The following is a 26,684-nucleotide window of genomic DNA, read 5'->3' on the forward strand; positions in this document are numbered from 1 at the left end:
GACTAGGGTGCTATAATAATAGTCTAGACCCCCCGCACACTAGTAGAATGCCTACGTTACTAGTGAGGCAAAACTGCAATTGTACACATTTTACATTGCAAAATTCTACTAGTTAAATCTAGTCACAAAGGACCACATTAGTATCCCACGGACCTGTTCAAATATAGCTCAAAACTGATGGGGCATTGTGATTTTCTAGGAATGTTAAGAGATTTATAGAAATAAAGTGTTGGGAAAGAGCTGAATATGTTATGTATCAAATGTAAAAATAAAAAAAAAAGTCTTTATTTTGTTTTGCGTATTAGCACTCGTGTTGGCTTCCATCCAATGAAGACACGAGGCCTTTGCTGCAGTATCCAAGCATGTGTGTTCTCTCGCACTTCTATTAGTAGCCACAGACAGGTTTATCAGGAGGAGATCCGGGCTGTGAACGTTACATAAGTGTCCCTCTGTAACATGAACGTGCCGGGCCTGCTGCACCAGAATTGCGTCACCATGCCGCCCTTACAACATAGGAGTCCAAAACATTTTCCACAGGAAAAAAAAATACTTTATTAATACACTTATATAATGTATATCAACATTTATAGACAAAATATGTACAAACAGCAATCATCTTTCACGTAGGTCCCAAAATATAAAATCTCAAGTACCTCTCTCTATTAGAAAACTAATCCTCTTGTAAAACGTTTACATTCACTTCCCCCCCTCACCGCCACGTTCTGGGATTCATATGAATTACAGAGCATAAAACATCTGAGAGTTCTCAGCTTTTCACAAGTAAAAAGGCAACAGCAAGAACAAACGCCAGGTTTGACTTGAGCAGAAACAGATGTTGAGTATGCAAGACCAGGTCCAACACTGTGCTACAGTATTTACACACTCTGAGTACGCGTCCTTCCTCCGAGCTCGGAACAAGAGTGCGTGAAAACAGGTATCAAAAATAGAAATGTACACGTCTATCCACAATAATTACATTAAAATCCATACCGAGTGTGAACGAGTGACTTTGCATTCAGCACGGTCATCACGGTGTCGAGACTTTTGAAGCGATGATGGTGGCGGGTGACAAAACGATAGGCAACAAACTTTGGGTGAATTCTTAACATTTGGTGCGACAGTTTTCTTGTATACAAAAAAAAAATGGTTTCTATCACAAAAGCTCCATGAAACGTGCCAGTGTTGTCAGCGTTTTTGACTCGAACAGCAGCATCTGAAACGTCTTTCTTTACATTCAATCAAGTGTGCGCGCATGTTGGTGCGTGTCGGGCAGGTCCATTTGTACGGAAGCATGGAACTGGAAATATTTTCTGACTGGCAAATACATTTAAACGTATTTGAAAATACGTCCAAATGTACATAAAAACAATTGAACATATTTATTGACTACGACGTTTCAACTATACGACGCCCGCGCCTCGTCCGTAGCGCCTTCTTTTTTCATACTTACATTTCCATGTTTAAGTTACTATTGGTTCCGGCAACTTCCGGGTGCCGCAATTAATTATGTTTTTTTTTTTTTAATTACTCGACAAAGTATTTTGACGTAAATTTTGACTTTAATATATATAAACATATTTACCAGTCAAAAATGTTTACTCTACATTGGGAGTTCCACGCTTCCGTACATTTGAACTTAACATTCAACCATTTTCATCATCCACACATGTGGACCATTTCGCCACCCCCCTCTCATGAATTCGCCGATGAGAAGCAAAGTGGAGAAATGACTTGATGGACTACTACAGGACGGCTCAGTCATGTTCTCCCTCCTAATGTATCAACTCGACGGCCATGTTGTCTCAGTCTTTGGTTTCCAAGTTAAGGGGGGGTACCTGCTTTAGTGCCTGTAGGAGAGCCGGGGAGTCCATGGGCGTCTGAGATATGGCCGGAGCTGGGGAGCCTCCCCTTGGAGACATGACCATTTGTGGTGGTCTCTCGCCGGGAATGGCGGTGGCGGTGGCGGAGCCGCCCATGCCGGAGTACAGCATGGGCATGGCGCCTTGGTACCAGCATTTCTCCAGCATAGGCAGGTAGGTGGCGGCAGAGGGGGGGATGAGGTAGAAGGGCATGCAGAGGGGATGCGGGGGCGGAGGCGGATGGTTGGGGGAGACGCTCATGTAGCTGCCGTAACCGCTGGAGGAGGACGAGGCTGAGGATTCTCCGCCCGAGAGCATCTCATCCTCCGACGACTCGGCCCGGGCTCGTTTGTGCCGGGGCTCGTCGTCTTCCCGCTTGACGTTGGAGCTCTGCCTCTCGGCCGCGCTCCGCTTCATCGGCTTGCCCTCCTGGCCGTAGTAATCGGGACACCTCTGCGTGGCGCCGCACTCTCCTCCGTAGCCGCTGTCTGTATCAGTGTCACTGCCGCTCTGCTCGCCGCTTGGCGGAGCGTGCGCCCGCTGGATGACCGGCACCCGCCCGTAGCCCTCGCTAGGTTTAGGGGGTAAACTGGCAGGTGTCTCCTTGTGGGTTTGGTGCTGGTTGTATGTGGGGATTTCCTCAGACGGAGGGCTGAGGGGAGAGCGGGGTCGCTTTGGACTTTGGAGAACGTCGGCGGCTAACTTGTGAAGGTGGTTGATGACGTGTGATGGCGCGAAGTCGCCGTCGCTTTCACGGCTGGCCAGATACTGAAGGATCTCCTTGGCGCACATGTGGAAACCGGAGCGGAACATTTCCTCCGACTTCTCTTGGCTGACAATAGGTTGCTCTGTAAACACAGCAAGATGACATTTTAGACGTTCGCCAAAGCAGCAAAAAAAAAATTTTTTTAAGTTTAAAAGTAGAAAAATATTCATACACTAATTTAAGTAAGCTTTCATTGCTAATAATGAAATACCTCATTTGTACAAAATAAAACCGGCACAATATTTGTGCTGTCTATTTTCCCAATTACCTTTCTGCACTGATTGGTTTGGGAGAAGTCACATGGTTCCACTGCCTTGTAGTGAGGCGTGGATTTATATTTAAATTAGCAATATGGTTCCCAATAAAGTGTTATATGTGACTTTTGTTGATTTAAGATACTAGATTGGGGTGTCCAAACTTTTTCCTCTGACGGCCACATACAGACAAATAGGATGTCAGGGCACCTTTGGAATTACTAATCTTAAATTGAATAAAAATGGTAAAACCAATCATACAAGCAATGTTATATTGTTATTAATTTGTAGCTATTTAAATACAACTATAAAAACACAGTGGTTTGTTACGAGGTGAGAACGCAAATTTTGGGGTGGTCTACAGCCCTGTGACCTACTAGAAAATAGTCGCCCCTGTATTATGTTGAGCCCCACAGTGAGAACCAAAACAGGAAAAATCGGTCAAAATTTGAATTTTTTTTAGGATTACTAAATGGGCCGTGACTAGGAGTATAAAGTGGCGGAAACCATTTTTGCTTATTAGCGCAATGAAAAGAAATGTTGCTAAATTGCTAGCATATCAGTTGTCAGTTTATTTGCATATTGCTAGCGTAGTAGCACGTCCTGTCTCAAAGTCAATAAAAAAATCCCAATGTGATTGCAAACAATTGTTTTCCTTATGTTTGTGTAGATTCTCAGTCATCCAGGTCATGGTAATCCATAAAGGTTGAATTGAGGCAATTGGATTTGTTGATTTAAAAAAAAAAATATATATATATATATATATATTGTTTTCGCAAAATGTAAAAAAAAAATGACTAGGGCAATTATCCTATTAAAAAATAAATTCTATCAAATTGTGATGCAGGCTGTGTCAAATGTTTTGAGTTTATGCTGTGGGCCGTGAAAAAAATGGAAGGCGGACTGAAAATGGCCCATAAGCCATAGTTTGGACACCACTTTACTGGAGCTTTTCACTTCTTTTTTTGCCAAACATTTCTGCACATTCAGCGGCTACTACAAAAAATGATTAGGATTCATTTTACATGCTGGCTATACACTTTTTTGCACTTTTATGTATTTTATCATTTAAAAAAAAATCCTGTTGTCTTGGTAGCTCTTGACTGAGTGTCAATTGAAATAATATTTTGTCAACAATGCTGGAGATGAATGCGGCTTGCTTACCGATATGCATGCCACCTTGCAGGGCGAGGATCTTCTGCTGCTGCTGCTCCAAAAGAGTGCTGAGCGTCTTCACATGTTTGAGTGTGAGCTCCAAAACCACAGCCTTCTCCAAATGGCCCAAAGTCTGCCAGACAACACCACTATTATCAGCACATTGTTACAAAGTTAATTCGTATTAGATGACATGCTCCCATGATAAATCCACATGTAAGCATGTGGCGTCTGATGTGTATAATGAATGCAGAGATGAACAGTCAATGTAATGGTGGTGGCGGCCCACTAGGTGGCGCGTTAAGAGAATGAATCCCTTTAACAAGCAGCGGCATTATATTGATTAGAAGAAAAAAAAAACTTACCGTAAGTTTGAGGTGCTCCGGCAACAAATCTTTCAACTGAGCGATGCATTCGTTTATCCGATCGCGTCTCTTTTTCTCAATGAGTCTATGAGGCAGTTTGTAGGTCTCCTAGGAGAAAACGTCACAAAAGTTAGCGGCTTGTTCATCCCCCCGCCACCCCTGAAGATTCATGAGCAGTTATGTCATAGCAGGAATGAGGTCAAGCCATTTTGTGCTACAGTACAAGACTGCTGCCAGACCCGTTTCTCTCACGCCCTTCACATTAACGCCACACAATTGCACAATTGTTTTCCAAAATTAATAATAATAAAACATACCTTGCTTTCCTCTCCTCTTTTCATTCCCCGCCTGGGTTTATACGCGTACATAGGGAAATCCATGCTGCAGAAATAAAATTAAAATACACATTTTTAGTTGTCGTATTCAAGTTACATGGTAGTTCTTTTTTTTTTTTTCTAACTTACCTGTGCATGTCTGCTAGATCAGCCTTGGACAGAGGAGGAGGTTGCGCGCTTGGGATTCGCTCCATGTTCTTATTTGCACTTAAATGCGATGCACCCGATTTGAAATATAAAAAAAAAAAGTTAGGCACCTAGTTTGCGTCTTAAAAAACCCTCGTCAATTTTGTCATTTAAAGCTGACGACGTTTTTCCCCTCCCAAGCGTTGAGAGGCGTCTCGACGGGTCTTCCACGCCTTGTGCGTAGCAAGAGGGAGTTTGGGATGAGGTTTCCACGAGAGAAATAAACTCTGTCCGCTTGTCCGCTCAGCCTGACCCAGCTCTGTCACATGAGGCTCACGTGTCAAGCAGCGCTGTCTTCGCGGCGCAAGCTCCGCCCACTCACTCCAGACAAGGCGCCTGAGTGGGCATAGGCAGTTGACGTCAGCGGAGTGGGCGGAGCGAAGCCAATCCCGTGTACAACCATGCTGAAGTGTATGGAAACAAGGCAGGGAGAACCACGACTAACGAAACGTGCTGGCGGGCGGCAAATCCGCACGTCCATCTTTTGAGATGGATTTGGACACGAGAGGAGCGTGGACATGGTAGCCACATATAAATAACCCACTTGAGATAAAAAAAACAAAAAACAAATATAATCACGTTTTTGTTTTTATTTTTATTTTTTTAAATAAAAAAAAATTAGACGAAACTGACAACTCCCACTTCCCCTTTCTCCCTAAAACGCATCATCATCAGGTTATTTTATCCTCATTATCAAATGGAAGCTCTCACCGAGCTCCCGTGCAGGCACGTGCACCCGTGCGTGGACGAGTGTGTTTGTGTTGTCATGAGGCGGTGCGTGCCGCCTGTCACGTTGGTCTCCTCATGGCGCACACGCAGCCTGCTGAGCCGGCTGAGCACATTCAGCACACTCCAGGACATCACTTATCCACACCCTACCCCGCCAAAAAAAAACTAGCAAAACAAAAACTAAACAGGTGGCCTTCATGATCATGCATGTGCACACACACATGAAAAGATCTGTCATAGGTAAGGAATTGTACAACACGCGCTAAATTGCTGTCACGTTTTTGCAACACTTCGGCAGCCGCTATGAGTTATAACCTCTGCAAAGATAATAAACCATTGTTTTGAATGACACTATTAGACAGAGAGAAAGGTATAATTATACCTATATGCTATGGATTATTGTGTTGGAGTTTGCGTTGCTGCCATTTTGAGAGCTGTTTTACTTGACTTGCTAAATTTAAAAGAAGAAGTAGAAACAGATCACAGTATAGTTCTGTGCAGTTTTGTGGATTATATTCTAGATCAGATGAAGACAAATTGGCTCATTATATGCCTATAAATCATTCAGAATCAGTATATTATATATGGCATACTACAACAAAATACTCCCAACAACATAATGTATGTCCAACATAAAAACAGATATATACTGTAAAATAATTAAGTAAATAAACAAACATACTGTATACACAAATGCCTCCCATAACTCATATTTCTGCATAAATCTGTCCTAAAATGTGATCTAATATTCCTCAAAGTAATAATAATAATAATAATAATAATAATTTGCCTTCTACTCAAACAATTATGTCTTCAAGTGCTTATTGTACACATCACATAAATATTCACTGTCAAGGGTGAGAAAAGTTTGTGAACCACTTGGCTAATCTGCTCCCCTTCAAGACCTAATCTGAAATCAGCCTAAATAGAGTCCAATAAAATTAATGAGATTGGAGGTATTGTTTAAAGATGCCCTGTCCTTAAAAAAAACACACCAGTTTTGAGTCTTCTATTTTAAAGAAGTCACTGTTGCCAGGTATAAGAAGAACAATACACAAGAATGAATGTCATTGGAGGACACGCTTGCAAAGAACACACAAGACAGCACACCACCATCGAAACCTCGTCGGCATCGTGGTTTGGAACTGCTTTGGCTTGTACGCATTGCTAAATCAACAGAAAAAAAAAATCCAAAATGTATCAAGGCCTTTTGCAAGTAAAAGGTCAATTGTCTGCTAATTGAAGCTTTACAGAAGATGAGTGATGGAGGAGGAGAACGACCCTCAGAAAATTGCTCAACTTTGTACAGTAGACACGAAAGGCCCAAAATTCCAGGTTCAGTTGCAGGTTCGACTTGCGGAAACGTTTGGTTTAGGTTATTGCTGCCAAAAGAGGTGCAACCGGTTATCACATTTTGATAACTGGCTTTGCCTCCTTTACAAATACAAAAGGTTCACATACTTTTTCCACCCTGCACTGTAACCTTTATACGAGCATGGTTACGTAACTGTTTGTGCGGTATTCGTTAAAAATAATAATCTATTGTGACGTGGATGAAGATCAAATCAAATTTTACGCACACGCAACAATTTTTCTTTTAATCTGTTCTATATTTGAGGTGGTTATACAATCTGCCCAAGAAGCCGCTGGGAGGCTCTTTGTGACTCAAAATTCCCTATAATAAAAATGAGTTTAATGATAAAAATGAATAATAGAAAAAGTGGTATCAGGCTCAAATCTACAGCTTCATATTCCCAATCTACGTGCACATTGTTTTGAGAAAAACATAATTTGTTCCTGTTTGCTTTGCCTTCTGGCAGCAATTTCAAATTGAACCAATTAAAAAAAAATACAGATCAGTTTGTCAACAATGACTTTTCCCTCTCATGTTTCTTCGCAATTCATTTCAACAATTCAGTTCAACAGAATGCTTTACATGTTTTTTTATTTATTTAAATAAACTCAAAAGAATGTACAACAGAGAAACAAACCACTTACTATAAAAGTTTTTGGTTAAGCAGCACTGCAAATTTTCTCTTTGTAATCCCACCCACCAGCTCACATCACGTACACTTATTCATTCTTTTGTGGAGCAATCAAAAAGTGGCCAAACAAAAAAAAGGTGATGCAGATTAGTGTTCAGGACAAAATTAATTAGACGGGGATTAAATAACTATGTGCAGAGGATAATAATAGTCCAAAACAAACATTTGGGAGGAGGGGACTTGGTTCTTTCTCATTACTCATCCTGCACAATCATACGCAGTGCGGAAGTCACATGACTTTCTAAGAAATCTGTGCAGTCTTATTGAAGTGCCCTGGAGGAAGTTGTTTAGCAAACAAAAAAATAGGATTTATCACCACCCTTTGTAAAAATACGGTAAACGTTTTCATTTTTTTTAAGATAAATAAATGATATTACAATAATAAATATAAAAGTAAATCCCAAAATAGTTTTCCCTATACAGGCATTGCATATTGTGAAGTACTCTTATTGCTGCACAAGGACTTAAACGTGTCAATTGAAGCAAACCTGTAAATCCATGTGACATGAGTTTGCCGGTGCAATATGGAGATTAAAACCCCAATCCAAGGCCACACCGAGGGAATTCTCCCCCTAGCAACAATTGGCGGAACTTTGGCACGCTGTCAGAGTGGTCCGATGCCAAAAGCGTTTAGGGTAGTGTTTTCATCTCCTAAACCAACCATGTTTGGCTTCACAGGTCGCGAGGCACTTGGTGGACATTACACACACGTTAACAGCACATACGTTGTATGTACTGGACAGTCCGAGTGCCTGCTGACATAATACAATCATTGTACCTCCTCAACCTAAATGCACGCTGGTAATTGGCATTATTTGGTATTTCTTTTTGAACAAATGAACCTCAAGTAATGTGCAAAAGGACCTCAAGCAGGTTGCTGGGGGTTGATGTTCATGTGAGGGGGGTGACCAAGAAGACCGATCCTCTGCTTCTGCTTCCTTTGCTCGGTCATCTGCACAGGAAAATCAAAAGATCATTTTTAAAATATGTGATTGGGAACATTGTGGCCAGACACTGAAGATCATGTCAACCTTTCTCAGCACAGTTAGCTGAGGGTCAGACACTGTATTCGTTTGAGCCCTTTCTGTATTGTTAGTATATAATATGAGTCGAACAGCTAAAAGTCAAGTCAAATTTGATGGATCAATGACGTTATTGATATTTTCTCAGCCTTCTTATTTCCGCCACAGCAGTGTAATTTCGTTGATGAAAAATTTGCATAAAAAAAAACTTCCAGACGAAAAGTACCCGTCAACGAAAACTAAAATAGAAGGCGTTCATTGAGACGATGACGGCAACTGAATTGATTGACAATTTTGGCAACGACAAAGACGAAAAAAATAAAATAAATACAGTGACGAAAATCCACAAAATCAAAAGGAATAAACGTGGGTGGGAGAAAAGAACCACTTAGAAACTGTTCACCGCACTTTATTTAATGTTCAAAATGTTTACATTCATTGTGCAGTAAAACAGAAAACTAAGTTTTAAGATGGCATATTATTGTCATTTCAGCATGTTTCATTGAAATGAATAAAGACAGCGTTGGGTTAAATGTGTCTTGTGTGTTAAATTACAGATACAAATAAGTGTGTTATGATTTTCTGTACAAAAGCTGAAATGTATGCTGAATCGAATTCTCTTTATTTTTGTCAACTAAAAATTGGATTAACACTAAAATACAATCAGATAACTAAAACTTTAATTCATTTTAGTCAAAAGACTAAAACTAAATAAAAATTCCTTATCAAAATTAACACTGGAGGTTTCACGTTAAGACAAAGTTTATTGACAAACCTGCATGTAAACAAAAACAAATACAACTCACCATTACGCTAAATTTAGTTGTAACTAATAGGAGTCCGCCGCACATTTTTCTCTTCAACGAGCTGACCAGTCCCGTGCTCCCACTGGTATGAATATTCTAAGAATAGCCGTGGTCAGAATAGCTGAAGCTAACCGCTATTCTCATCCATATCTGGCTTATTTTTTTATGTTATCTATAATCCACTGAGAGTTCCCTTTTAACAACTTAAAGGATTTAATTTTTCATTTTTTCCGTGAATTGCACTTCTCTTTCGATCCCACCTTCTTGCACCGTCTCTAAATGTCAAAATTGTATACGGTCATTGGCTGGTCTGCATGTCAATCATTAGAGGTAGCTGAACAACTGCTTCCAAGTGGAAGCTCAGAGGGGATAAGGCTTTTCCTGTCACTGCTCCCAAACTATGGGATGGCCTCGGGGTGCACATTTGAAAAAGCCCCTTTGTTGTCCATTTTTAAACCCAGTTTTATTCATTGGTGTTCAACACAGCACGAGGCTAGAGCCCTTATTTTTTCCCCGTCTTTTTAGATTTTCTACCTGCTCCTTGAGCTCGGTCAGTTGTCCGGACAGGTTGGCCACCAGCCTCATGGTGGACTCCAACTTCTCCTGCAGACTCCTGATTTCATTCTGCTCGCCCTCTGCATCGCTGCTCACCAGCGACATGGCGCGCATCCTCGGGAACCAGTCAAGGTTGTGCTCCTGTACGGAATAAGCAGTATTTATGACCATTAGTTTTAAGAAAAATGTGCCGCAATGCCGCTTTGACTCTCATTGGGCACTTCATTAGGTACGACTACACAATAATGTGATAACATTGCGTACATTTATGAAGAACAACACCCTGTTTTGTCAAAGAGGTCTTGATTATGACAGATTAATTAATTACTGGTAATTAAAAAAAAAAACAGTTCTGTTTGTAGATTGTAATTGTGTAGAGATGCATTCCATTACGCTGACAGGTTGTTCTAAATCTAATTATGGCTTCATGAAATTTAAATTGCTCATGCTATTTTTGTTGTTATCTTCCTGTTTGTGTCATTAAATACGATCATTCTGTTTATATGATGAGATTAATTTTCTGCATGTGCTGGGCTATTGTTGTTGAACTCACAATAGGAAACACCCAAGATGTCAAATTGTTATTTACACAAGCAGCTGCGACACACACACACACACACACACACACACACACACAGCGGGAATTAGTCCACATGAATTGACAGTGGAGGTGCATAGAAAAATATCTATAATTTTATTCAAACAACATGTAGCATCAAGACAGCCTCTGCACACATTTTGAAGAAGTTGATGTGTGGTTTATGGGAGCGGCTGCGCTCGCTTTAAGTTATTTACCTTGATCATCTCAGCCACGTAACTCTCAGGGCCTGTGTACTCGGTCGAATCTTTGACTTTCACCAACACGATGAAGCAGAGGTAATGCCACATGTTGTGCTCCTCTTTAATGTGCTCCTCAAACGTCACCGTCTTGTTGTCAAATTTGTCCCTCTCCAGGCCTGTAGAGAGGGGCAGTAAGGTTAGCTACCCATACCATCCCAAAACGATATCAGCTCAATTGTATTCAAGCCATATTTAGTAATGAAGTATTTTATTCATGGGAGCACTTTTTTTTAAAGGTGTAGTATGAATCTTTTTGTTATATTAATGCTACTGGATGCAGAAAATCGAATTTCAAATCGCTACTGCCACCTGTGGCCGAAAAATGAAACTGCATTTCCCCTTCTTTACATACACAAGACGCACATGATGTCACATCCGCAGACAGAGGGCGGGAAATTCAAACCCGAATTCTGTCTGAAAACTAGTGGCCAGAGGCTTGCAGCCCGGAGTACCCATTGCGAACAGCTAAGGTGTTGATCTACTAATTAGAAGATGTTTCATTCATAAATGGTCAAATAAAAAGGCTAATGTGATAGAAGATATTTTTGGAGAGCAGCTCTTCATCATTACTGTGGAAGGATGGGCGTGTACCAAATGATACCAGGCCTTATTTCAAGGTATCAGTAGTTGCAACGGAGCTGTTTTAAGATCAGGAAGTAGATATTAGAAACATACCTAATTAAAATCGGCCAATTATTGCCCTTCAAACATCTGCCAAAACAATCGGCCAATTGGGCCAAATGGCTGATTATTTTCCCCTTAAAGCGTTAAAAAACGCAATCGAAGAAACCCGAAGTTTCTGACGCTGTGAAAGTACCCTGAATGCACCATTTTGCCTGCGTATCATGATTAGCAACTAGCCAGTGTGTAGCGTATATTATTCTGGTTATTCTGTTGTCCCCCGAGCATCCTTAAAGCTGTTTGTAATGACATCCCAGTAAACCAACTGTTAAACTAAACACACGACAATAAGAATATCACCCACTGTATATTTAAATACAAAACATGCTTGGTTTTTAAAACATAGCTAGCCTAGTGCTAATGCTAAAAGTGGAGGGAGGATTCCATTCAAATGCTAAACGGAAGTTAGCATCAACTTAGGGAGTGTTTTTCCTTCAAATAACGAAACTTCACACACAAATGGTGTGGGAACACATACCCACAGGTAAGATAACACGACACACAGACACAAATCCTTCCCAATGTGTGAAAATTTAGTTATTTGAATAGAATTCAATCGTAACTTTCTTCTGTACTCACTTTAAGTGTGTACAACATGGATGCACGGCACCATACTGCCCCCAAGAGGCCAAAACGCACAGGAACAGTCAGTTTTTGTTCTTCATGTTTTTATTTGTATTTTGCCATTGTTCTTTCAAGTTATATTTAAAGTTGACATTTCAAGGATTCAAAGCATTCATTTTCTCAAAATTCAAGAATGCAAACATCCAAGGATTTTACCTAACACACATTTCCACATGAAATGGCATGAAATAAATCCCCGAGGTGTACCAGGTTAGCCCAGTAAGTCCCAAGACTTGTGAAAATAACACAAGATAAAAATATATAAAAGAAAAGTAATTGCTTAAAATATAATTAATTTTGCTTGAATTTCACATAATATTTACAACATAATTTGTGCTTAACAAAAACAAAGTTCAGGGATGAATGGGCATGATGCTACCATGACATTTTAAAGTAGTTAAGCAGCCTTAGTAGTTGAAATAAATACTAAGTTTGGAAATCACAAGATTTCAATCTCAATCAAATAATCGTGATTGCTATTTTTTAGCCCAATTATGTACTCTAACCATATACAGTACAGCAGTTGTAAACAAGTCAGAATGGTTTTATTATTGACACATACGTCTATACAATAACCTTGTATACTTCATAAAATTTGTTGATAAGGTCATACTATGGACTTGTTATTCAAAGCAGAGTAAATCTTAATAGCGAAAGTTAGGAAAGGGAGGGATAGTTTTATAAATTATAAATATATATTTTAAAATAATCGGCTGATTAATTGGTAATCAGCATTTTTTTGCCAAAAATCTGTATCGGCGTCGGCCACAAAAAATGCATATTGGCCCTACCAAATTGTCATTATTTCATGCAATTTTAAGGAAAAAATGTTATAATGGGATAGATATAGGTTTTTCTTTCAAATTATCTGTCATTGTTCTTATTGGTAAATTTTATTTATCAAAAGTATGTGTGGAATTGGTACATGGTAACGGTGACTACTCAAGAGTTGAGTTCTCGTACTCGTATCGGTCTGAAAAAAAGTGGCTTCGGTTATAGCAATACACCATTTTTGTGAGAAACCCTGACTGTTGTCAGTGTTTAAATAACAAAAACACAACTATCGCTATGTGATAACATTAAAAGATTTTTTTTAAAAAAGATAAAAAGTCTAATGGATAAGAATTAGGGTTGGCCATGACCCATTAAGTCAACCTGAATTCTGCATCTCAGCAAAGCATTTTGGGCAATTCCATGCTTCCAAATTGGTGGCAACAGTTATCCATCATGCTTGGATGAGTTTGGCATGGAATCCTTTAGCTTTAATTCCACTAAACACATTGCAGTGAACTAAAAGAAAGACTTTACAATAACATGCTGTATGCAGCCCTGCTTGTCTAAACATGACATTCTGATTAATATTGTTTGTGCAAGGTGGATGAAGCAGCAAAATCCCCCCGTTTTTATCCATATCAGGAGGCGGCCATTTGGCCACTTGCTGTCGACTTTAACAACCAATCACAACTCACCTCTCTGAAGCTAAACCGTGATTGGTTGTTAATTGAGCCCCGAGCAACTGTGATGTCATTTTAAGTCGACAACAAGTGACAAAATGGCCACCCTCTAAGATGGATCCCTATAAGTGTGACGGCCTGGTGACCACAAAAAAAAACAGTACAAACAGAGAATATGATCTTAATCTGAAAGAAATGTTTGAAGACAATTTGTCACATAATAGCATACAAATGTGAATGTGCAAAATGACTTCCCATGAATGAGTAGTTATTGGAATGAGCATGGCTATGACCTTTGACCAAACTTGTTTGAGCAACGTTTTGTTTGACCAAAACACCTCCACAATCCAAGTCATGTGACTTGGCTGACTCTCAAATGCCCCTCTTGGTATGTTTGCTTTATTTTTGGGTTTGTGGTTTCTAGTAAATACGTCTACAAAAAGCATCTCTTTTCCCTTTTCGTTGGTTCTTGAGAAGGCTGAGTCATGAAGGCTTCCTTGCAGCACCTCCATAATTCATATCAGTCTCAACACATTCACACACACACACATTCACACTCACTCGCTCGTTCACACATGATTTTCATATCATATGTTTCAACAAAGCCCCGTAATAACGCATAGTCATCTCTTTTAAACATCACTCGAATATCGTTTACAATATGCCTGAAAACGTTTTGTTGATTTGCGTACAGTATCGTTCCCAATAATGAGCGTGTGTGTGCATGTTGGTTCAGGCAGCCAGGGCGAATGGTAAGCATATGGAATGAGAACATTGTTATGTCACCAAGTCAGCCATCAGCTCTGACTCACTCATGTTAAATAAGGCCAGGCCACAGGGGCAGCTGCCGTCTCTATGGTTTCCAGAGGAACCGCGCGGGAACAGGAGACGAAGGGAGCCCATCACCGCACGCTCAAGTGCCTCTCAGTCTTCCTGCTTGCTTTTATAAGACATCGATCTCTCTCGCAGCCTCTCATTAGATATTTAGGTCTGCAGCGACTGATTGATTGGCATCAAGACACTCCTTGAGCAGTTTATTTTTATACACAAATTCCATATTATTTGTGCAAAAGAAGGAAAAGTGTTGGTTGCAACCTAATTCAGAATGAAGCTCGAGCCAGTTGGCTTCTGTTTTATAACAAATTTGAACGTTGTCAACCGTGCTTCCTGTCACAGTTCAGTCCTCAACTTGAAGAATGACGGGTTATGTTTTCATTTCATTACAGTGGCTTTATTTATTTTCTGGTTGTCTTTGTAGATTTTGATCATCTGCAAATGTATTTTATGAAAGGTATTGGGTAGGTCTTCGATTCAGGATTTTGGACTTCTTCCCATTGGACTTCAACCAATAACTAATAAAGTGCAGTGTCAGAAGCCATACTGCCAAACTTAGATTAATGCCGATCTGATTCAGATTGGCCATCTGGCAACAGGTTAAGATGAACATTAAAAATGTTGATTGTCATTTTTTTTTTTTTTTTTTGGGAGAGTCATTTTCTGACGCTCACTTGTGCTAATGTAGAAACTTAATTTGTTGCCTTGGATCTAGATGCAAATCTGTTTTTCTAAAAAAAATAAATATATTTTTAGCTAAAAAAAACTACTTAAATAGGCCAGTAAGATAACCCCCCAAAAAATTGGGACAGACCCTACTTTTTGGGTTATAAAGTTGGGTCACAATGAACAAAAACAGTTTCTTTGTGGGTTATTAATTTAAGTTGACCCACAATTTGGGGTTAACTAATCAATTAAACCAAAAAGTTGTGTCAAAGGAATAACCCACAAAACAATCCAGAAAAAACGGTTGCTGTGTTGGTTACTAATTTAATTTATCCCAACTTTTTGTGTTAAATAACTTAAAAAGTTGGGTCGGTTGATTTTTGACCCAATTCAATGGGTTATTTAATTAACCCACACAAAACAACCCAAGAAATTGGGTTGCTGTGTTGGTTAGTAATTTAATTTGTCCCAACCTTTTGGGTTCAATAACTAAAAAATCTGGGTTGGTTGATTTTTGACCCGATTTAATTGGGTTATTCAATTAACCCCAAAAAGTTGGGCTAAATGAATAACCCACAAAACAACTCGGAAAAATTGGGTTGCTTTGTGGGTTATTTAATTTGACTCAACTTTTGAGCTCATTCCATTTTTGACACAACTGTTTTTAGAGTGTTGCATAAAGTAGACCCTTAGACTAACTCAGCATTTTATAGGAAAATACAGTTTACAAGTTGGACAATTTCCAAGATAGCAAAAATGAGTCAAGATGAGCGAGACAGCTTATCGCCCTTGCCTTCAGCCTGTATTTCAATACAGTATTAATTAAGTGTTAAAGATGACACGGGTTTTCTGTCTTTGTGTGTGTGGTCTTGTTTTTGTTACATAGTGGGGCCAACATTCCGGGATTTCACAGAGTTGTAGGGTCCCCCCTTCCATATGGGGCCATTTTGCTGGGGCCCACAAATTTAGACCTCGAGGGTCAAGACTTGGTTTTAGAGTTTAGGTTTGAATTGGTTTATGGTTGAGGTTAGGGTAAGAAATAGGGGTAGGCAATCATTTTTGATGGTTGGGGTTAGGGGAGGGGGCTAGGAAACGTATTATGCCAATGAGATGGCCCCACAAAGATAGTAAAGCAAACCTGTGTGTGTGTGTGTGTCTGCTGTCTTAGATGGCAGCTGTTGACTCATTGATTTTGCAGGTGACAAATGTTTAACCTTCGTCTTGTGTTAGGGTCGGCAGCGACCCGTTTTTAGGTTTAACATGCATAAAAGAACCATATAAATTAGTTTATTTCATCAAGGCTTTTTGACTTTGTCAGGAACCCCTATTTCAACAAAATAAAACAAAAAAAAAGTTTTTTACTATATTCTAAAATGCTCTGGTTGAAATTGTTACATTTGTGTTGTTAGGGTCGGTTTCGACCCAGTTATAAAAATAAGATTATAAAGCAATAATTAGAGCCAAAACTGGATTCATAATTGCACTGTCAGCCAACACACTGACAGCCAGCTCCTCTCCCAATCCTGTGAGCTGTAGGGGATTCTCATTTTGCCGTGTTTTCCAGTACACCTGCACAAAAACAAAACTAACAGAGATGGGCATGTCCTGACATGTAAGGTCAATTCATTCATTTGAAAGGTCATTTGACTTGCAGAGCCTTGCAATTGACTGGCAACCAGTTCAGGGTGTACCCCGCCTACTGCCCGAAGCCAGCTGGGATGGGCTCCAGCAACCCCGCGACCCTTGTGAGGACAAGCGGTAAAGAAAATGGATGGATGGATGGAAGGATGGATTTGACTTGCAGAGTGCACATCTCCAATTTGCAGCATACAAACATGAGAAGAAGATTTTCAGCGACCCGTTCTGGATAATCTTTTTGATGAAAATGAGGAAGAGGACACAGTTTCTGAGGAGGAAGACAATGTGGAGTATCAACCAGAAGACACAGACATATCTGATGAGTCTGATTAGGAGGTCACTGGTGGTGAAGCTCCTCCCACTGAAAGATTCAAATCCAAAAATGATAAGATCTTTTGGAGCTCAGTACCTCATGATGTACATGGCAGGGCAGCTGCTGCAAATGTCATAAAAATGACCCCTGGAATCACAATTTGCTGTGACAAGAGTCAGTGACATCAAGACATGTTTCGAGCTATTCATGCCATTGTCACTAAAAAGAGTCATCATGGCTATGACAAACGTTGAAGGAAAAAAAGTCCATGACGACATGTGGAAAGACATTGATGAGGAATATCTGGATGCTTACATTGGTGTTCTTCTTCTTGCTGGAGTGTACAGCTCCTTCAATGAGGCCACTGATAGTCTCTGGGACGCATCGACAGGCAGAAATATTTTCCGGGCAACAATGTCACTTCAGACCTTTCGAATGATATCAAGAGTCCTCAGATTTGACAACCGAAATAGCAGAGCAATTTCTGACAAGCTTGCCCCCATCAGGGATGTCTGGGAGAGATGGACGCAACTCCTTCCACTGATGTTCAACCCAGGGCCAGAGGTGACAGTCGATGAACGTCTTGTCCCTTACCGAGGAAAACGCCCCTTCCGGCAATACATACCCAGTAAGCCAGGGAAGTACGGCATAAAAATCTGGGCAGCCTGCGATGCAAAAACCAGCTATGCATGGAAGCTACAGATTTACACAGGCAAAGCTGCGAGTGGCATTCCTGAGAAAAAACAAGGAAAACGTGTGGACCTCGATATGACTACTGGACTGCAGGGTCACAATATCACTTGCTTATCATTTTGTGTTTATATTAAAGTTCTACTGCTGAAAAAATACTTTTTTGCATTTTTCTTGAAGTAAATATACATGGGTCGAAATCGACCCGTAGCACCATAGATGTTACTATAGTCAATAATATTTAAATTAATAAATAAATAAAACAAATTAATTTGAGAGATGTGTTCTAATAGCCCCCAGTAATAGTCAGGTAACACAACAACCTTGTATTTATTTATATGATTCTCTTGGTGTTTATTTTATCAATTTTTTTTAATTGAAATCGAGGGGTATACTGACAAAAAAGGTCCAGAAGCCCACACCAACAACATTAAAACTAATATTTTCATGGATAAGGAAGCCTAACAAGCCAACCAAGAGATGAGAAATAAATTGGATGATATCTACTTGTTTTTAGTGTATTTTACAGCTGATTTAAGACACGGGTCGAAACCGACCCGTTAACATAAGAGATGGTAACAGAAAGTTAACACAAGACGAAGGTTAATCCGTGACTGAGGTTTACGCTCGCGACTGGTTTCCCTTTCAGTGTTTGAAGCACATATGGTGCAGAGCTTGATTTAAGTGGTCTCACCACAAATGAAGCAAGTGGTCTTCAACACTTCTTCTTTCTTCTGTTTTTCACTCCTCAGGTCCGCAAAGGTGTCGATGATGACACCAAAAATGAGGTTGAGGACGATGATGATGACCATGAAGAAGAACAACAGGTCGTATATCACTCTGGCTGCAAACAGCGGCTCCTATGAAAAGACCAAGACACAGTTAAATGGATTTAAGATTACGATCATGATACCATGGTACAGGGTCAAACCTTTATGCAAGCATACGCAGGGAATGAGTTTAAAACAAGGTTGACCTTGGTTGTTATGGCCAGTGAAACATAAGAGCGAAGATGTAACCGCACAGATGCTACAGATGGCAGAAAGCCAGCTAATCTCTTTAAGACACAGGATGTGAACATGTTATTAGCCAAATGGTTCTGAAATAATATGTGTACGCTGACAACCAGTCAAAAACACACACACACTGACGAGTCACAAATTTGGGACAATTTTTTTTTATTAACATGTATACATACTGTATAAAGACAGCTCACGGAGTTGCCACAGGAAAGGGATCAAGGATAAGAAAAAGCTGTCAATATGACGGAGCACAGTTCTAAACTACTGTCAACTTCGACCACAATACTAATCATTATGTATTGAGTGTTTTGCAAAGCAGCTCTGCTGCTATGCCTAATGGTGTGGGCCAGTGAGTAAAGATTATGAGGGATAAGGTTGCCTTTCAGTTGCAACCTGTTAAAGTCTTTGTGCACTTGACAGCCGAGTTGATATTGTATGCGTACACAAAGTAAGCCTTTACATCCTCTTTCGAGTCTGAATTCAGAGGAAATGATGTGGTTGTGCATTAAGAGCTGTAGGAAACTACGACAAAACCCCCAACACGTTTGAAGCGAGAGCTATTTCAGAGCCTGGAGGGTTTTTTTTGTTTTGTTTTTTAAGGCGCCTCACATGACACGCACACTTAAATGCTACGTACTTCTTTGGAAGGCTTGCGGAGAACGTCGCCTACACCCCCTCCGCTCCTCAAGCCGTGACTCAGGACGGTGACGATACACATCAGCAGAGAGTCACACGTCCGCTCCATGTCGCTATCTTGCGAGTCGTCGCTGTCCGCATCTGAGGAAGTACAAAGGAGCCACAGTACAAACTGAAATTGAATTCGACACAATAAAAATGATGTTTTGCTGTTCAGTATGTTATCAAATACATTTAGAAAATGATGGTCACATGCAACAAGCTGTTTAGGACCGTTATTCTTAAACTTGTTGGAGGTATATGCACCTCGCCGGGTTTCCCATCCGCATTCACTGAACCCTTCTTTCTTGAAAAATAAAATGTGATTTCTTTCAAATTCAAGACATGGGTATAGCAGATACAAAGAAAACGACAGAGGCCCCAGAATTGAGCCCTGTGGAACGCCATACTATATGTGCCAATATCTGACCACTTTCTTTTTTTTGTCTGACATAGCTGGTATGAATGAAGAAGAGCTACGATATAAGAAACAATTATTAATAAATAAAAAAAATAAAAAATAAGATAAGAAATCACATGATGTACCATCCATCACAACTGCCACAAGTCGACTACTGAGCGCAGCAAATTCCTTTTAGCACAGATAGACCAAGCAATGTAGCGAATGCTAATGATGGCCAAGTGAGGCGAATCATCGCAAATCATTTGAGTCAGGCGTGTGTCTTGACCTCCGCCAAACCCCAAAGGCTGACTCACCGAACTAGGTTAAAAACCACTGGGTTAGGTAAATTCTGAACTACTAGAAATCTCAGTCTTTTCTAATACAAACCTCCTGCTATGGCTCATTATGTTGAAAATATGACAAATGTCACATTATTAAACAAAGCAATAATTAATTCTTGATGGTCTTAAACAGTTATTCTCTTGGCTCTCTTGGATATTTGTTCCAGTTGAAAAATGTGTTTATGTGCAGTATTTTGCTTCATGGTGTGGAGGAAGTCAAAACAAAAATGTTTTGTTGAGCCAGAATGTTCAAACAAATACATTTTTGAAGGCTTTATCTAAACTGATAATGTTGACAGGTCAGGAACACAACTTGAATTTCAGCACATGGTCAAATGGTGGATAGCTCATGAACAATTTGTTTCTCTTTGGGCAACTAGTTTCATGCCGTTTTTTTTTTAAATTAACTTCTTAACGTCTGTCATGTCACAATAGATTGATCATGTTATGTGACCAAAAACAAGAGTACTTTATAATCCCATTGTTTATTCATTTTTGTTATCCACACCTCTACTCATCGCTAAGTCTGTTTTTGTTCACAAACAACCAAGAATCCCCCCTTCCACGTGCTGAAGCACAGACATGTCGATGTCACATGAGAGTCACAGAGGTCAAATGTTAATCGTTCGAGTCAAATAGCATGTGATGTGGATGTAGTCACGGGAAGGATCAATGACTATGGTGCTATAAAACACACAAAACATGTCTGTTCTATTTTTATAACATCACATAGTTTTGTTTATGCTTGTGACCAACAACATTTTCCCAAATATGAACCAAATCAAGACCTTGCTGCAGATTTCTTTAACATTATTCAACTAGACATAAAAGTTTCAACAAAAGGCAAATTCAACACGATAACCCACACTGATGGTCACAAATTACATTTTGAATTCATAATTAGAATTTCTCAAACATAGAACACCAGTATTCAATTTAATGAGATTTTAGGATACTGTCAAAACCTTGTGTAGTGTTACCTTCATGCACGCTCCCAGCAGTGCAGTTTTCATTAACTCCAGTTTGACATATTCTTGTAGACAAAAACTCACTGGCTATGCTGGCTCCATTTTCTGCACAAAAGGTGGCAAGAAATTAGCAGGACTCTTTCAAACTAACCAACATCCTCAGGAGAGCTTTAAGACAATCGTCACTTAGTGTTGTGTTGGGAATGCGATCCACTTCCAGGATGAAGTCGTCTTTGAAGAAAATGTAGCCGACAATGGAGAACAAGTAGACCAGGATGAGCGCAAGGACAGCGGTCAACACAATGGAGCGTCCGTTGCGCGTCACGCTCTTGATGACGTTCAGTAATGTCTCTTCTCGGTAAACCAGATCAAACAGCTACAAAGGCAAAACACATGAAATATAAGTGAAAGTGGAAAAAAACCCGTCATATGACCAATTGGAATAGTTCTCCTTTTGTGTCAATCTGTATGACATATTTTTGGCAAGAATATGAAGTCAGATTTTGCAAAGCACTGGCTTCGAAAAAAAGAAAGTCAGCATGACACCACGAAACCATCAAATATGAAAAAAATCTGGCCTGTCAGTGACGGACTGTCACGTCCTCGAATGATGGAAAGCCACAATTAGATTCTGCTGTTATGCACATGGTTCTACTCCTTTTTTTTTGCCATGTCTCCATTCCTCCAAAGGTTATGTGTTAAAACCATTAGTCTTCTGTATGCATGGGTGTGCACTGTGCAGTGTGTGTCTTTTCCTCACCAACAGACTGTAGAAGAAGACATGAACAAACACTCCCAGACTGCAGATGAGCAGGTAGGTGAAGTGGTAGAGGAACTCAAAGTCCATCACCATGGCTTTGTAGCCACGACTGAAGGTGCCGCGGTTTCCCAAAAAACTCATCAGGAAGATGATTTTATTACACACCTGGAAGATAGACGGCATCTGTTATAAGAATTCATGATGGGAGCTGGTTTGATCTGGTTTTAATTATACATAGTCACTCGAGTTAAAGGGCTTTTTACAAGAGCATCATGATGACTTCAGAAAGGAAAAAACAGCTGTAAAAATAAAATTTTCAGTTAAGAAAAAAAAGTTAAGTTAGGGCTGGGTATCGATTCTAATTTCCTCCAACAAATAGATTTCGATTCACAAGAGTTCAGTTTGATTCAATTTAGATTTTTTCCCCGATTTGATTTGGTTCGTTTCAATTCAATCCGCTATTTATTAATTATGGAACTTCCTGGAGAGCTCAGTATTGTTCATTTGACATGTCATCATCATTGCTCTCCAGAAAAAAATAAAATAAAATAATAATTATGGAACTTCAATTCTTCTTAAATATCAAGGACATGATAAAAAAAACTCCACAAACATCAAATTCCAAATTAAATTTTGTGTAGAGTTAACTGGTTAAATGATTTCGTTTATTAATGAAAGTGTTGTAATCACTTAAGTGTTACACAAATGAATGACAATATTTTCATAATTCCAATTCAATAATTGTAAATATAAATTAAAAAGATTCTGAATTGTCTTAAAGTGCAATAAGTCATATCTTCATTTTTTTTGTGTGAACAGTAATTTACAGTAAATTAAAAGAAACAGTAAGATACAAAAAAATTAAAAATCCGGCCTATTGGATTTCCAAATGATCAATTCGTTTTATGAATCAATATCAGGTAAAAAAAAATAAAAATAAATTGACATTGATTACAATTTTTTTTTTTTAAACCCAGTCCTATTAAGCATAGTGCCTATAAAGTGAAAAAAAAGGTGTTTTAAATTTGACACACTACAGAGGACAACCCTTAAAATGACTAAAAAAGAAACTGATAAAAAAAAAAAAAAAAGAATTATTTTGCTAAAAATCAAGCCCTTGTCTCAGCTCTCAAATGCTGTGGGCGTGTCCACTGAATGCAGGAAACCATGGCCGAAAAACGCTGAAAAACGAATCGTCTAGTATATTACACGAACACATCCTTACATGTTGAGTGGTGAAAATATAAAATCCTCTGATGGCTGAATTAGGTCCCACCATTTATGTCTCTGATGGCTCGTCAAAGTGGGCATGTGTACATTGAGAAGAAAACACTGCATGTTTTTTAAAAAGTGTTTCTTAGTGGAATAAACACCACATGCACGTTTAACAGTTTGTTTGTTTGTTTTTATCAGTAACTGTATGTGTTCCCTGTGACAAGGTCACATCCACACTGCTTGCTATTACTTGTAAGATAAAAACATTTTAGACTGGTGGGGAAAGCTGTACAGTAGTCACCAGAGAGAACACAAGTAAGGAAAGCATGAACACTCCACACAGAGGCCTAGAATCAAACATTTTCATTTTTCATATCTAAATATTGTTGTTGTTTTTTTGAACTCATTCACATGGCAAATAATTCGACATCTATTTGCGAGCGCAGAAACTAATTGGTAAAAAGTAGGTAGACGACTCACATTGAAGGCCCCAAGGAGGAAGAGCGTTGGCTCCAGGCCAACAGAGAAGATGAGACGGAGGATTGTGACGATCACGAGAGCTCGGATGCCCAGCGGTTGGGGCATGATGATCACGATAATGAGCGTTACCAACACTCCCATCCACAGCAGAGCAGACAGGTGGGTGTCTAGCGTACCTGCAAAGGATTCATGCCAGCTGATTGACCACACAGAAACCTCTGACTTGCTCTCATAGCAAACTCCCTATATGGATTAAACATGCAGTCATCACAACGAAAGGAAGACAACGCAGTTGGCAGCTTGAAACTTGTTTGGCTGAACAGTTTAATACAGAGGTGGCAAATCCAGATCAAGAAAGTAAAAACCCTTCCACAGTTTGGCTTTAGCCCCTGGTGCTAGCTAGCTAGCTCCCTAGCAGCTAACGGAGCACCTGGGGAGCTAGCTAGGGAGCTCGCTAGCTAACACCTGGGGTTAAAGCCAAACTGTGGCAGGGTTTTTAACTTTCTAGACCTGGATTTGCCACCTCTGGATACATAAAACTGGTTTCTACCTTGCGGGAAAACCCTGGGGCTTTCATGACCGAGACTGAACCCAACAAGATTCACTTACATAACACCTTAAAAGTAGTTGACGGTACAGTACACACATTTTGTGTGACTTGAGCATGTGGGCTGGTCTTTAGTGAGAGAAGACCTGACACGTCGCCACATGAAACTCCTCAAGGGGTTTATGTGGCGACGTGTCACTAAATGAAAAAACTCAATGCATAGAGGCCACACCCTACTTATAAATTATCTTGCCATCTTGTTTGGAAGGCTCGCAAAGAAATGGGGTAAAGGAAGCATGCCTGATTAAAATGAAAACATTTAAAAGCAGAGTGGTCAAAACTCTTTCCCCTCCTCGACTTCCTTTCCTCCCTCCTTGGCTCCCTCAGTCGCCTTCCCCTGCTCTCGTTCTCTCTCTCTCCCTCCCAACCCCTGTAGAGATCATATGACAGGTGCCACTTACATAACAGCCATCTCTAAAAATACTTTGGCTGAAAGATTCATCAGGAAAGAACAGTAAGCAACACCCAGAGCCAGAAATGTGACAGGGACGTTTACATGCGGTTTCCGTAATTACAATTTGCCACCTTACGCTTTTCGCGAAGGTACAAGAGGTCGTTTAGGTTCAGACTTTAGAGGCATCAATTAAATTGTCAGTGAAGAATGTGGCAAGCGCGCAGTGCTTACATACGTGTTATGTTAACCCAAGCGCTAAGTCAAAAGCCAGTCAGGCATGCGCGTACGTATGTACTCTGTATGTACGGCAGCAGAACACACTGATCTAGATTTCCTGCTCTTATAACATTATTCTAAAGCCCCGAGCAAAGGAGGGCAGTTTGTGTGTGCGTTTGTAAGTGTGAGCAGGAGGACAAAGGCCGTCGCACCATAAAAGTGCTCATTAAAGCCGACCAAAGGTATACTGCCAATTCACGTGATGCGTTGCGCGGAGGGGAAAACACAGTCAGACATTACTCATGCTCACTACTCACTTGAACTGAGATCAAAACAAGCAAAATACAAAATGCAACATTCTCAGTTCCAAAAAGACGACAACTTCTTTGTGAGTCAAGGCAGTCTGGAAACTAATCTGAAAGGAACAAGTTTGTCTATGTGCAAAGGGTGTGTCTCAAACAAAGACAGGGTTATGCTCAGGTCATGCGCTTTAATTCCTGGTCAGGTGATAATAGTCAGCAGATCAGAACTTTTAGGGCAAAAGCAGATCAGTGGGTCAAACGCTCAAGGGAAGGATTCATCTCTTCAGTGCTTCTCTGTGGGTGGCTGCACCATGTGATTTCAGAACACCGTAAATATTTGTTGTCAAAAGACATTTTCCACATAGTTTGTCATTCAAAGACACTCCTCATAATGAGAGTAGGTTGTGGCAGAAAAAGCATGCCACCAAGCCGCTGTCCTTCCTGTTTTGCATTATTGAGCACACAACCTCAGTTTGACCCCGAGTTGTGGCCGAAAGTGAATATTAAAAGCTTCTCAAAATCTCCATTAGCACGCCAATCAAAGCAGAAATGGTCTACCCTCACTTATTACAAGTGTCAAGGAATACAAAATGACATCCTCAGTGACATTAGATGGGGTCAGCGGTCACGACTGACCTCCGTGTATCCCCTCCAATGGATAGAAGAAGCAGACGAGCAGGTTCATGAGCACAGCCAGGTTGAAGGAAACGTTGCTCCAAACCGAAATGTTTCTGGAACACCAATACAACACCGGCTGGGCTGGGGATGAAAGAAATGCTTACATTTGTGAGTTGAAGATTCTAAATAATTAATTTAAAACAAAATTACCCACAACAAATGTTAGCTTAAATAAACGTTTTGACCATATGCCGGGTCAAATTGACCCAACATTCATATCAATAGACTGTAAGAAATGATTAATTTTAATGTGCAATGAAAATGGTTACTAATAAGCTAAAACAATGTTTATTGTGTTGGATTTGTAATGCCAAACATTCCGGGTCAAATTGACCCATAGTATAATAATTACCTTTTTTTGCTATGAAACATCTCATCGACAGACAATTAAAATTGTTCACTTTGACATTTTCAAATTAATGTTAAATGTTTATCGGAATGCCTTTGGAACATTAAACATAACCCAGGTCAAATTGATCCCTTTTAACATTGAAAACTGCACTTTTTTTGGCTACAAAAATTCACAATTAAAATGGTTCACTTTGACATATTTTCAATTAAATGTTAAATGTTTATCGGATTGCGTTTGGAACATTAAACTTAACCTGGCTCAAATTGACCCATTTTAAAATTAGTAGTTTTTGATATGAAACTGTATCAACAGACAATTAAAATGTTTCATTTTGACATATTTTTATTGAAAACTGTTCATCTTTAGTTATAATTCATTATCAGGGCGCTACATAGCCCGGGTCAAGCTGACCCATTTCAACACTACAGAACTACAAATAGTATTTCATGATGAA

At 39.8% G+C, this 26,684-nt stretch overlaps 2 protein-coding genes across 8 annotated transcripts in view; both read right to left on the reverse strand.

The window, feature by feature from the left end:
• Positions 1-527: 527 nt before the first annotated feature.
• On the reverse strand, positions 528-5,199 carry LOC144057006 (class E basic helix-loop-helix protein 40-like). The gene is made up of 5 exons (XM_077574196.1): positions 4,864-5,199; positions 4,717-4,780; positions 4,400-4,507; positions 4,044-4,167; positions 528-2,707 (listed from the first exon to the last, which is right to left on the reverse strand). Exons 1-5 carry the CDS (start codon positions 4,926-4,928, stop codon positions 1,803-1,805), a joined length of 1,266 nt encoding a protein of 421 aa, XP_077430322.1. The 5' UTR covers positions 4,929-5,199; the 3' UTR covers positions 528-1,802.
• A 2,378-nt stretch (positions 5,200-7,577) lies between these two features.
• The window catches only part of LOC144057003 (inositol 1,4,5-trisphosphate-gated calcium channel ITPR1), an 85,174-nt gene continuing 66,067 nt past the window's right edge, over positions 7,578-26,684 (reverse strand). For all 7 annotated transcript variants that reach the window (XM_077574193.1, XM_077574191.1, XM_077574190.1 and 4 more), the window contains 10 exons: positions 25,837-25,959; positions 23,682-23,857; positions 21,987-22,151; positions 21,413-21,602; positions 21,239-21,331; positions 19,477-19,616; positions 18,512-18,677; positions 10,873-11,033; positions 10,057-10,218; positions 7,578-8,646 (listed from right to left, as the gene is read on the reverse strand). In XM_077574193.1, coding sequence (XP_077430319.1) covers positions 8,560-8,646; positions 10,057-10,218; positions 10,873-11,033; positions 18,512-18,677; positions 19,477-19,616; positions 21,239-21,331; positions 21,413-21,602; positions 21,987-22,151; positions 23,682-23,857; positions 25,837-25,959 — 1,463 coding nt within the window. In that variant the 3' untranslated portion in view covers positions 7,578-8,559. The remainder of the gene's footprint in view (positions 8,647-10,056; positions 10,219-10,872; positions 11,034-18,511; positions 18,678-19,476; positions 19,617-21,238; positions 21,332-21,412; positions 21,603-21,986; positions 22,152-23,681; positions 23,858-25,836; positions 25,960-26,684) is intronic.

The sequence above is a fragment of the Vanacampus margaritifer genome, chromosome 8, assembly GCF_051991255.1.
Source record: "Vanacampus margaritifer isolate UIUO_Vmar chromosome 8, RoL_Vmar_1.0, whole genome shotgun sequence".
In the NCBI taxonomy this organism is placed as follows: domain Eukaryota; kingdom Metazoa; phylum Chordata; class Actinopteri; order Syngnathiformes; family Syngnathidae; genus Vanacampus; species Vanacampus margaritifer.

Excerpts from the sequence above, each read along its gene's own strand:
- LOC144057006 (XM_077574196.1), bottom strand. The coding sequence starts at position 4,928 with ATGGAGCGAATCCCAAGCGCGCAACCTCCTCCTCTGTCCAAGGCTGAT. Across the intron at positions 4,781-4,863 it reads GATCTAGCAGACATGCACAG|CATGGATTTCCCTATGTACG; the intron begins GTAAGTTAGAAA and ends TTATTTCTGCAG. Across the intron at positions 4,508-4,716 it reads AAAGAGGAGAGGAAAGCAAG|GAGACCTACAAACTGCCTCA; the intron begins GTATGTTTTATT and ends GTTTTCTCCTAG.